The sequence below is a fragment of the Oncorhynchus tshawytscha genome, linkage group LG07, assembly GCF_018296145.1.
Source record: "Oncorhynchus tshawytscha isolate Ot180627B linkage group LG07, Otsh_v2.0, whole genome shotgun sequence".
In the NCBI taxonomy this organism is placed as follows: Eukaryota; Metazoa; Chordata; class Actinopteri; order Salmoniformes; family Salmonidae; genus Oncorhynchus; species Oncorhynchus tshawytscha.
The window spans coordinates 61969266-61981373 of NC_056435.1; the positions used below are offsets into that span (position 1 = coordinate 61969266).

At 48.7% G+C, this 12108-nt stretch overlaps 1 protein-coding gene across 1 annotated transcript in view; it reads right to left on the bottom strand.

Moving 5' to 3' along the window:
* Positions 1-12108, bottom strand: part of LOC112246242 (histone-lysine N-methyltransferase SETD5-like) — a 40929-nt gene that overhangs the window by 3325 nt on the left and 25496 nt on the right. The window contains 14 exon segments of the mRNA XM_042324788.1: positions 29-144; positions 146-322; positions 2901-3389; positions 3548-3604; positions 3858-4135; positions 6401-6524; positions 6734-6991; positions 7203-7553; positions 7659-7808; positions 7930-8004; positions 8174-8483; positions 8616-8725; positions 9117-9234; positions 9405-9829. Coding sequence (XP_042180722.1) covers positions 29-144; positions 146-322; positions 2901-3389; positions 3548-3604; positions 3858-4135; positions 6401-6524; positions 6734-6991; positions 7203-7553; positions 7659-7808; positions 7930-8004; positions 8174-8483; positions 8616-8725; positions 9117-9234; positions 9405-9829 — 3038 coding nt within the window.

Consider the following 12108-nt stretch of genomic DNA (forward strand, 5'->3'; position numbering starts at 1 on the left):
GTGGTGTGGCAGCGATATCTAGTCTTACCAGTGGCTGATGCCCTCCTGATCCCTGGGCTGCTGTTGCTGTGGTGGTCCCGGGGCGTGGGAGGTGGTGGTGTGGTGGTGGTTATCTGGGGGGCTCACCTCCTCCATCTGGGGGAGGAGAAGGAGCTGTGGGGGGGGAGGACGAGGGCTGCAAGTGGAGGGAATGGGGGCCTCTGGGGGACTCGGCGCTGGCACAGACGGAGCCGAGGCGGGTGGGGGTGCCCAGGGAGCTGCCCCCGTGCTCGGGGTCCCTGCTGCTCCCCTGCTTCCTCTTACGGTACTCCAGCAGAGACACCTGAGGAGTCGAGGAAAAATAACCACTCCTAGTCAGCCATATGTACAGGCTTAGTGCCATGAGGTTACACACGCCATGGTGTCACACAATACCACTGGTTGCATTGTGACACCCGTTATCACCAGAGCGGTATGGACAGACAACGTCATGCATCATATCAACTATTAAGACGACTACCTTGAATGTACGTTCGCTTACATGTTACCAACTGATTGTCCAAAAGACCAAACATCCTAAATGTTCCCAAATCCTAAAGGGCTCTCCACAGTGATGTCACAGTCTACTGAAATAGAGCTACCGAGCTCCATATGAGTGGCGTTCCAAAAATTCAAGAGCACAAAAGTATGTAGAACTACATAATGTAGAGAGCAACGCAAACTAATCTCTGTCGGATCCATTGCGAAGACTGTAGATCCTTTTAACCAGAAAGAGCAACCAGCACTGGTCAACGATTTAATACTTCTACCATCCTGGAAGTTCTATTTTGTTCTATGATTGGTCAACCTCATCCTCAGTTGGAGTGGTTATCTGAAGTTGATAGGTGTAAAAAAAATTAAAAATACCTTGGGAGGGATGACCATTGGAACGAGTCATATGACAAAAGACAGAAACAATCCAGTATAGCTTCAGCACTCTGTCCTTACAGTGTTGGGACCAACCACCTGCTGAATGGTAACCAAAATACATTTTTGTACCAGATTATTGGTATCAGTGCCATTACCAGAATCGGGAAGTAATCATGTTCACGCACCGACCTTCTGTTTGCTTTTGAAGCCTTTCTGTGCTTTACGGATAGTTAGTAACGGTCAAAATCTATCATCAGCACAGGCATCTGGTCGTTGTCATCATCAAACTAAACATCACACAAAGCAACTACTGTGAGGTCAGACACGAAAACAAGGAACACAATGTAAATAGAACCACAGAGCACCCACTACAGTACACATACCCACACCCACTACAGTACACATACCCACACTCAGAGACAATGAGAGAGAGAACAGTCCGGTACATTCAATCACACTCAGAGACAATGAGAGAGCGAACAGTCCGGTACATTCAATCACACTCAGAGACAATGAGAGAGAACAGTCCGGCGGAATGTTGTCATGGCAAAGGCAGGAGACTTAAGGAGGGTCCAGGGGGATGGGGGGTGAGAGATATGGAGCAGGCTGGCTGACTAGACGGTCCGATATCAGGGCTATCGGGGTGCGGTGAGCTGAACCAAAAGAGGGCGGAGAGAAGGGACAGGGGGAGGCACTCAGGGGGCCCCACCTAGACCCATAGGGTTGCGATCAGGGCCTTAGGACTTGAAGAATGGCCACGCACTAGGATCTTGGGATCTGAGGACTACTGTATTTGTTACGGCATTTTGATTCCAATTGGGCCCTTAGAACAGTTTCAGGCTCCAAAGGCTTATTTTATGGGCCTTCTGATTGTCCTTGGACCCTTGGGGGTGCCTCTTGAAGGGCAGCTAGTATGCTTCTTAGATGGGAATTGGCCATACTGCTGGTATGATTTGACTTGGGTGTGGGTCAAGGCTGGTGAAAGAGGATGCAGGCACAGGAGGACAGAACTATGGATGAGGTGGACCATAGACAAATGGCCAGTGAAGCCAGCAAGGCCCGGCCCAAACTCGCCAGGCTGAAGATGATATCATGAACCATCAGCCTCGTTGTATGGCACTCCGAGCTGATGGGGTGACCATGTTTCAGATATAGAGATGTTTAGATAAACGGATGTTTAGATATAGAGATGTTTAGATAAATTGATGATACTCATGGTACGTTTTTGGAGAAGGGGGTGGTTTGGCGGACGGGGGTGGGGTTTGTATGCAAATGCAAAACAATATTTACATGCACACTTCTAAATGGTCGTATGGAAATATTCACCATATTTTGTACTGTCTTGTATTCACGTCTTACTGCTATAGCCTGGTAATCTGGCTGTCCTGTCAGCAGACTAACGGTTTGCAGGATGGCCCTCTGCCTTGGAAAAAACAGTAGAAGAAAGACTTGGCAAAGGTTTCAGGAGGAGCATAGGGGGAGTGACAGGGTGGACAACACAACCTGTTGGGCTAGCTGCAGTAGGAGACAGTACACATAAAGAGAAATGTGGGAAGTCCCGTAGTATTCCTTTCTGAAGGCAGGTGAAAGTCCATGCAGCCAACTGACAGACATTAGAAAAGATCAATGTAACAATATATTTTTTTAAACGATGTAGCCTTTTTGGAAAATAATTACCCCAGGTGTATTTTGATTTAATTATATCTTGATGTGGAGTCACTGAGACCAATCTCTTTGACACATAGTGAATAGAAAACACAAAGAAAGTAAAGACCACACAATGACTGAGTATCCTTTAAATTTTCATACCACAGTCTCAATACCACTATCCACTCAAATTCAGACTTTATAGCAAGTAGGCACTACTTCCACACTTTCACTACAGACATGACCTACCTATCGTATCCCCATTTGGGAATGTAATTCGAACAGAAATATCTTCATTAACGGTTTCATTTCTGAGGGTGAAAAAAACTAAAGCAGGAAGAAGCTGAGCGAGTTGGAGGACTTGCCTTCTTCTTCTGTGGTGGGTTGCTGGTGTGGTGGGGTGGCGTGCCGCCATCCGGGTAGCTGCCGCCATAATGCGGCTCGCCGTAGGGCGACAGCGAGTCAGACCCCGCCTCCGCCAGGATCCCCTGGCCACTCACGGTGCTGTAGAAGGACTCGGCCGGGGAATAGCTGCCCTCTGATTGGCTGATGCGGCTGTCGGTGGGGGCAGCAGGGGCGAGGTTTCCCAGGTTGGCGTTGAGTGGGGAGCAGGTGTAGATGAGGTTGAACTCCGTCCTGAAGCTCTGCTCTCTGGCCTGCAGGGCCAACTCGGAGGGGGTACCCGGTGTCAAGGGGGTGAGCGGCCCCTGTGTGTCGGGAGGAGGCCCCGTTGCCAAGAGGAGAGTGAAGTCATCCGACATGGCAGGCACGGGGCTCTCCAGGCCCGAGGACAGAGAGAGGTCTGGAAACTGCAGGGCGCAGCACTGGGCGTCAAAGTCGGGCCGCAGGCACGGCTATAGGTGAAGCAGAGGAGAACAGAGTTACAAGATGAACACTGTGACACAAAACTGCCCTCACCGGCCCGTGTCCCTGTCCCGTGAGACTAAAGTGAAAGTCATCTAGCCCTGGCTTCAGTGCTCTGACAGCTGCTCTGGGTCTGTGGGGTACCTACCTCTGGAGAGATGGACTCCGGCCTGTGCACAGGAGAGGCCTCTGGAGACGATATGTTCTGGATGGGTAGGAAAGAGGGAGAGAGACACATTAAATACCACTACAAACAGATAGGTAGCACAGTGAAAACAACCATGTATATGCACTGTAGTTCAATGCTGAATTTTCCTGTTCAGGTGGCCCATGGTTTTGTAGGTGTGTGTGTGTGTGTGTGTGTGTGTGTGTGTGTGTGTGTGTGTGTGTGTGTGTGTGTGTATTTCAGTATGTCATATTTGTGTCTGTGTGTTCTAGGGGCTCCGTGTCCCCAGTACCTCAAACTGCAGCGGCGTGTTGCAGCGGCTGGTGGGCAGCGAGGGCAGCGGTGAATAGCCATTGGACAGCCGGTGCTCCTCGTCGCCGTAACGACCCAGCAGCGCGGGGGTAGCGTAGGAGGCGGGGCTGAGTAAGGGGTGGTCTGAGGGCAACGGGGGCGTGATGGGTGATAGGGGCCGCAGTAGCAGACTGTGTTCTTCTGAGCCGGGAAGTGGTGGAGCCGCCTCCGCCTCTGGGCCGTAAATGGACCGCCGCTTCTTGGGGGGTGCCGCCAGTTCTTTTTAGCGGCGAGCGGAAAGAAAGCAACAGCCTCAGAATATCAGCGGTGACAGGTGCCAGCGTATGCCGATTTTTGTTTATTTATTTTATTTCACCTTTATTTAACCAGGTAGGCAAGTTGAGAACAAGTTCTCATTTACAATTGCGACCTGGCCAAGATAAAGCAAAGCAGTTCGACACATACAACGACACAGAGTTACACATGGAATAAACCAACATACAATCAATAATACAGTATAAACAAGTCTATATACAATGTGAGCAAATGAGGTGAGATAAGGGAGGAAAAGGCAAAAAAAAGGCCATGGTGGCGAAGTAAATACAATATAGCAAGTAAAACACTGGAATGGTAGATTTGCAGTGGAAGAATGTGCAAAGTAGAGATAGAAATAATGGGGTGCAATGGAGCAAAATAAATAAATAAATAAATAAATACAGTAGGGGAGAGGTAGTTGTTTGGGCTAAATTATAGATGGGCTATGTACAGGTGCAGTAATCTGTGAGCTGCTCTGACAGCTGGTGCTTAAAGCTAGTGAGCGAGATAAGTGTTTCCAGTTTCAGAGATTTTTGTAGTTCGTTCCAGTCATTGGCAGCAGAGAACTGGAAGGAGACTCGGCCAAAGGAAGAATTGGTTTTGGGGGTGACTAGAGAGATATACCTGCTGGAGCACGTGCTACAGGTGGGAGATGCTATGGTGACCAGCGAGCTGAGATAAGGGGGGACTTTACCTAGCAGGGTCTTGTAGATGACCTGGAGCCAGTGGGGTTGGCGACGAGTATGAAGCGAGGGCCAGCCAACGAGAGCGTACAGGTCGCAGTGGTGGGTAGTATATGGGACTTTGGTGACAATACGGATGGCACCGTGATAGACTGCATCCAATTTGTTGAGTAGGGTATTGGAGGCCATTTTGTAAATGACATCGCCGAAGTCGAGGATCGGTAGGATGGTCAGTTTTACAAGGGTATGTTTGGCAGCATGAGTGAAGGATGCTTTGTTGCGAAATAGGAAGCCAATTCTAGATTTAACTTTGGATTGGAGATGTTTGATGTGAGTCTGGAAGGAGAGTTTAAAGTCTAACCAGACACATAGAATATGTGGACAGCTGCAAATATCTAAGTCAGAACCATCCAGAGTAGTGATGTTGGACGGGCGGGTAGGTGCAAGCAGCGATCGGTTGAAGAGCATACATTTAGTTTTACTTGTATTTAAGAGCAATTGGAGGCCACGGAAGGAGAGTTGTATGGCATTGAAGCTCGTCTGGAGGTTAGTTGTCCAAAGAAGGGCCAGAAGTATACAGAATGGTGTCGTCTGCGTAGAGGTGGATCAGAGACTCACCAGCAGCAAGAGCGACATCATTGATGTATGCAGAGAAGAGAGTCGGTCCACAAATTGAACCCTGTGGCACCCTCATAGAGACTGCCAGAGGCCTGGACAACAGGCCCTCCGATTTGACACACTGAACTCTATCAGAGAAGTAGTTGGTGAACCAGGCGAGGCAATCATTTGAGAAACCAAGGCTATCGAGTCTGCCGATGAGGATGTGGTGATTGACAGAGTCGCAAGCCTTGGCCAGATCAATGAATACGGCTGCACAGTATTGTTTCTTATAGATGGCAGTTAAGATATCGTTTAGGACCTTGAGCGTGGCTGAGGTGCACCTATGACCAGCTCTGAAACCAGATTGCGTAGCAGAGAAGGTATGGTGGGATTCGAAATGGTCGGTACTCTGTTTGTTGACTTGGCTTTCGAAGACCTTAGAAAGGCAGGGTAGGTTAGATATAGGTCTGTTGCAGTTTGGGTCAAGAGTGTCCTCCCCTTTGAAGAGGGGGATGACCACAGCTGCTTTCCAATCTTTGGGAATCTCAGACGACACGAAAGAGAGGTTGAACAGACGATGATTAAAAGGATCTTCATTTGGTGTTAAGTTAATTTAAAATTAAATGACATGCATGGTTGACTAATTAGGGCAAAGTAGGTAAAACAATCTATGTTGAATCAACATTTATTTTGAGATCAATTTGAAATAACCTCCAACTGCAAGAACACTACACCAGACGTGGCTTCAAAACTATTAAAAATCCTTTCAAATATTGTATCTGTGCTTAATTGAGTTTGGATGTTGCAGTGGAACCAATAGAAAAGTTCCAAAAGTGCAAACCCAACCTAAAACAAATTCTCAACATATTTAAAATCAGATCTGTACTAGATTAAACACTACGATACTTGTTAGTAGACAGTGAACAGACTAAAAAGCGGTAGATACCTGCTTTAAAAGGGTTGGGGGTGGAGCTGCTGCTGTTACTTTGGTGAGAGGATGTGGACTCGGTGCCGTCCTCCAGGCCTCCCGAGCACGGCCCACTCTCGCACTGGGCCTGTTGGATCCATCTCTGAACACAGATACAAATAGATATCAGCCTGAGACAATATACTGAAACGCTTTCACATTTATGAAGGGAAAAGTGCACACTTTAGGGGAAACAGCCTCTCGAGCACCTGCTGCACATTACACTACATTTTTCCCATCTACCCTATTCTCCATTGAATCCATAACTGACTTTATGACAACTCCCACAACTCTGTCTCTCTCCACCGGTACCTTCTTGAAGGAGCCGTAGGCTGCGTCCACGCTGACGGGCCGGCGCCGGCGCTCGGGGTTGAAGGGCGAGCCAAAGCGCACGTAGTGCTTGGGCGCTGTGCAGATGAGCGGCGAGGCCGTCAGGCCCGGCAGCATGTTGAGGGTGGTGGCCAGCACCGTGGGGTCGGTGGTGATGCGCAGCTGCCGCTCCACCGTGGGCACCTCCTGCTGGGCTGCCTTGTCCAGCACCTTGTCGTTCAGCCACTCTGTCACCAGATACTGGAGGGTGGGGGGAGACTTTTTAGGGACAAATTGTCAAGTTTGTGTGTGATATTTTTATTGTGTTGATATTAGCCTATAATTCTGTAATTCAGCAAGGAAAAAGAGGTTCTTAACCTCAAAAGAGTTCTCCTGGTTTAATAAAGAGTCAATTAATAATAATGATTAAATCCCCAAAAAGGTGGTTGGAAGCCAGGCCCATCCCTCTCACCTTCTTGGTCTTGGGCAGGTTGCCCTTGTTCAGAGCACTCAGGCCTTCTCCGTCTAAGACCTGCCCGACTCCCAGTGCCCCGTCCACCGGGCCCAGCTCTGAACCAGGGGCCCCCAGGGGGCTCTCCTGCATCTCAGCCGCCACCCCCTGCTCCAGGGCCGCCTGCTGCTGGGCCAGGGCCTGCCGCTGGCGCCGGGCGCGCTGTGACGAGCTGGAGCGGTAGCGCGAGATACGGCTCTTAGGCCGGGGCTTGGAGGAGCGAGCCGGGGGAGGCTTGGGGGGAGCAAGGGGGGCCGGGAGGGGAGCGGCGGACGTCTGGGTCTTGTCTGCGTCGGCTGCTGAGGATGGTTCCTGGAGACCGAGAGGGAGATTCTGTTTAGGGATAAATTAAATTGGAAAATTGGACACCAAGTTCAAAAAGAGAGTGGCGCTAAGGGGGAGGGAAGTCCGACTCACAGTCGCGTAAGTTGCACGACGGGTGCTTATCCCCACCCCTGCTTGGTGGTGTGTGGGGTTACTCCCTGTGGGGTTCCCTCTGCTCCACTCCTCGCAATCCAGGCCCTCCTGTTTGGGCTCATCTATGCCCCCTGTGGTAGACGTCCTCTTCTACAGAGAGAGAGAGGGTGGATTACGAACTGAAGACTAATACTATGATTCCATATTATGACAGTGGGTTGGTCAATGTGACAGGAAATGATGTCAAAGCTGTGATGTCGGCAGCATATACCTGTCTACTGGAGATGAGGACTCCGTTCTGGTCCAGCTCGCCCTCCTCTCCTTCCTCCTGCTTGAGGAGGCCCTCCTGTAACACACATACACATTGTGAATGATAAATGTGGGACATTTTCACTGCACAGTGGATACACCACCATGTGTCTTAGTAGGTCAGCACCACATTCCATTACAAACTGCCACACCTCAACATTAACTGCCTGTTATACACACACCTTTGCACTAAGATTCACACACACCTCAACATCGCTGTTGCCCAGGCTGCCGTTGCCCTGCAGCGTCTCCCGGACCTCACCACTCTCCTCGGGCGGCTGGTTACTGTCGTCCGACATCCCACCCAGTCCTGAGCCGCCGCCTGACCCTTCTATCTCTCTCCGCCGGGCCTTCCTCCGCCGCGTCTCTGCCCCCGTGTGCCCTGTGAGCTGGGAGGGTGGGAGCAGCGAACCCGTGCCGGGGCAGCCTAGGGTCTCGCGCGGGTTCAGGTTATGCTTCTGCACAGGGCAGTTCTGCTGGTTGTTCTTGTGGCAGGCACAGTCCACCTTATAGTTACTGCAATAATGATAAAACATAGGATTTTGATCACACTTTTCTGAACCCCAAAGATGCTGGACACTTTGGAGTCAAGAGACTTGTGACAACTGCTGATGTAAAAAGGCCTTTATAGATATAATTGACACTGACCAGCTATTGAAGTCATAGTCAAAGCCGATGGTGACCTCTGCGTCTCTGGGGATCTGCGTGACAGCGTAGACACAGAGGTGGATCATGCCCTCGGCGATCATATGCCGAACCTGGAGAGGAGACAGAGGCGTGTCTTCTATCTAGGAGATATAATCATAACTGTATCCATTTCCCTCAAGAAGGGTGCATCTCAATAGTCCTGAGTGGCCTGCTCTCCTAATCTCCTTTCCTTCATCTACACTGATGTCAGAGATCTGGATAGGTGAGAGCTACATCTGCATTGCTTGCTGTTTGAGGTTTTAGGCTGAGATTCTGTATAGCACTTTGTGACTCGGCTGATGTAAAAAGGGCTTTATAAATACATTTGATTGATTGACTGACCTAAATTCACCTGAGATGAGTGAATTGAACTAACGATTGGAGATGAGGAAAGGAAGAGACGATTGAGATGAACCCAATGCCTTTCTTGAAGAAAACAAAAACAAAACCAAGATGGCTGACCTCTGCGTTGGGCGTGCAGGACCTCCGGATGAAGCGTGCATCATTCCCAAATGTCCGCGCGTCCACGCACATCTCCACCTCGTTGAATTTGGAGTAGAACAGCACAAAGGGGTAGGGCCTAAAAAAAAAAAAAGTCAAAACAATGTCAAAATGTGCATTTTTGCATAATATTTTACAGTGCTAATGTTTATCCTGAATACAGCATACATTTCCTCCATAAAACAGTTTTAAAGCACTGGTGCAGTTTACAGCGCATGAATATTTAGCTTTATTTCAGAAAATGCATACTTTTTGAAGAAGTGTCCGTTGACCTCAAACTGCTGTTTCAGCATGACCTTGCCCCGGTACTCGATGATCAGGGTGTCTGGCTCTAGATCCCTTGCCGCCCGCAGGACCTTCCTGTGGTTCTGCACACGCGTCACCCGCCCCAGCTGTAACTGCATCTGAGAGCCCAGCACTGTATTGTTGCACGCCAGCTCTGTACGGTTAATTGTGTCCATGGCATCCGCCGAGGCGTTGACCTGGGCCGGTGAGGTAGTCTCACTCGCCACGCCCTCGGCGGTAACGGCACGGTGCAGCTGGAGCAGCATCTGGACATCGGCGCTGTACTGGTTGGCTATAGCCTCCTCGTACTGGTCCGTCCACTGGCGGATGCGGCTCTCCCAGCCCTCCGCTGTAGTCTCGTCCACCGCGCTGGCCTCCGTCGTGGAGTTCTGGGGGAGGGTAGGAGGAGAGTGTTTACTTCAGAGCAGTGTCGTGTTAAAAATAAATATACTTTTCTTTTTTTAAATTCACCTTCCTTCTAAGACCTTTTTCAAAAATGACCATTTCAGGTCTACAACGTGTTTCTTCTTGCTTTGGATCCATACCATGTCAAAGTGTTTAGAGACCCATGTGTTATCATGGGTGGGTGTCTGGGTAATGCACCGTGTTCTAGATCACCTGCACCGTGTCATAATAAGGTGATTGGCGTGTGTTATGCTCAATGGAACATAGGTCACTCAATAGATTCCTGGTGCAACACAAAGTGGCACTGATGACAACATTTAGTCTCCCCCCCCATACTGTGCCTTGCAAAAGTATTCATCCCCCTTGGCGTTTTTCCTAATTATTGCATTACAACCTGTAATTTAAATGGGGTTTTATTTGGACTTCATGTAATTGGGACACACAAAAGTCCAAATTGGTGAAGTGAAATGAAAATAACTTTAAAAAAAAAATACTATGGAAAAGTAGTGCGTGCATATGTATTCACCCCCTTTGCTATAAAGCCCCTAAATAAGATCTGGTGCAACCAATTACCTTCAGAAGTCACATAATTAGTCCACCTGTGTTCAATCGAAGTGTCACATGATCTCAGAATATAAACTCAGCAAAACAAGAAACGTCTCTTTTTCAGGACCCTGTCTTTGAAAGATAATTAGTAAAAATCCAAATAACTTCACAGATCTTCATTGTCAAGTGTTTAAACACTGTTTCTCATGCTTGTTCAATGAACCATAAACAATTAATGAACATGCACCTGTGGAACAGTCGGTAAGGCACTAACAGCTTATAGACGGAAGTCAATTAAGGTCGCAGTTATGAAAACTTAGGACACTAACCTGCTGACCAGACCGGACACGTCGCGTGCGTCGCAAAAATAAATGTAGAAATCTATGTTATTCAATTATTGCACCCACACTGCTCGCACGCACCAACGTCTGCGTTGCCAAGGGCTAAAATAGAACGCCTTTCTATTTCTGATGCAGATCGCTCTGAAAGTCCTGCCTCTCCCATCTCCTCATTGGTTTATAGGGGCGGCTGGGTAGCCTAGTGGTTAGAGCGTTGGACTAGTAATCGGAAGGTTGCAAGTTCAAACCCCAGAGCTGACAAGGTACAAGGTACCTCTGTCGTTCTGCCCCTGAACGGGCAGTTAACCCACTGTTCCTAGGCCGCCATTGAAAATAAGAGTTTGTTCTTAACTGACTTGCCTAGTTAAATAAAAGGTAAAATAAAATAAAAATATAGAATCAGGTACCCACGTGCCATCTTCATTGGTTATACCCACGTGGATGATTGAAAGTCAAACTGTTTTGCCGGTAGTCGTGGTAATACTATGAAAGTTTAGATGACGATCACAGTAGAAGTTCAAAGATGAAAATGCCTGGAAGGAGGAGAGATGACTAGAAACGATTCGGTTGGCCGTTTTATGTGTGGATTAATTGTCGGAGTAGAGGACCTTGTGCATTTCAGGTAAAATAACAACCTAAATGTTTATATCCCAGGAGAAATTAGCTAGCAACAGCAAGCAAGCTAAATAGGACAAATTAGCTATCAAGTGCAAGCTAACTAGCCATGCATGTTTAATGCTTTTCGACCTGTCCCCAAATTAATGTCATTGGTTCAGAGTTTGTTTTGATATTTTAACCTGTGTGTCGTGATCACGTTTGGTATAGGGGGACAAAATAAATGTATGCACGATGGCGCTCTCGCGTAGCCGGTTTGGGTTCCGTGTAAAGAGGCCTTTCTACTGACTCTGAAAAACACCAAAAGAAAGATGCCCAGGGTCCCTGCTCATCTGAGTGAACGTGCCCAAGGCATGCTGCAAGGAGGCATGAGGACTGCAAATGTGGCCAGGGCAATAAATTGCAATGTCCGTACTGTGAGACTCCTAAGACAGCGCTACAGGGAGACAGGACGGACAGCTGATCGTACTCGCAGCGACAGACCACGTGTAATAACACCTGCACAGGATTGGTACATCTGAACATCACACCTGCGGGACAGGTACAGGATGGCAACAACTGCCCGAGTTACACCAGGAACGAACAGTCCCTCCATCAGTGCTCGAAACGTCCGCAATAGGCTGCGAGAGGCTGGACTAAGGGCTTGTAGGCCTGTTGTAAGGCAGGTCCTCACCAGACATCACCGGCAACAACGTCGCCTATGGGCACAATCCCACCGTCGCTGGACCAGACAGGACTGGCAAAAACTGCTCTTCACTGACGAG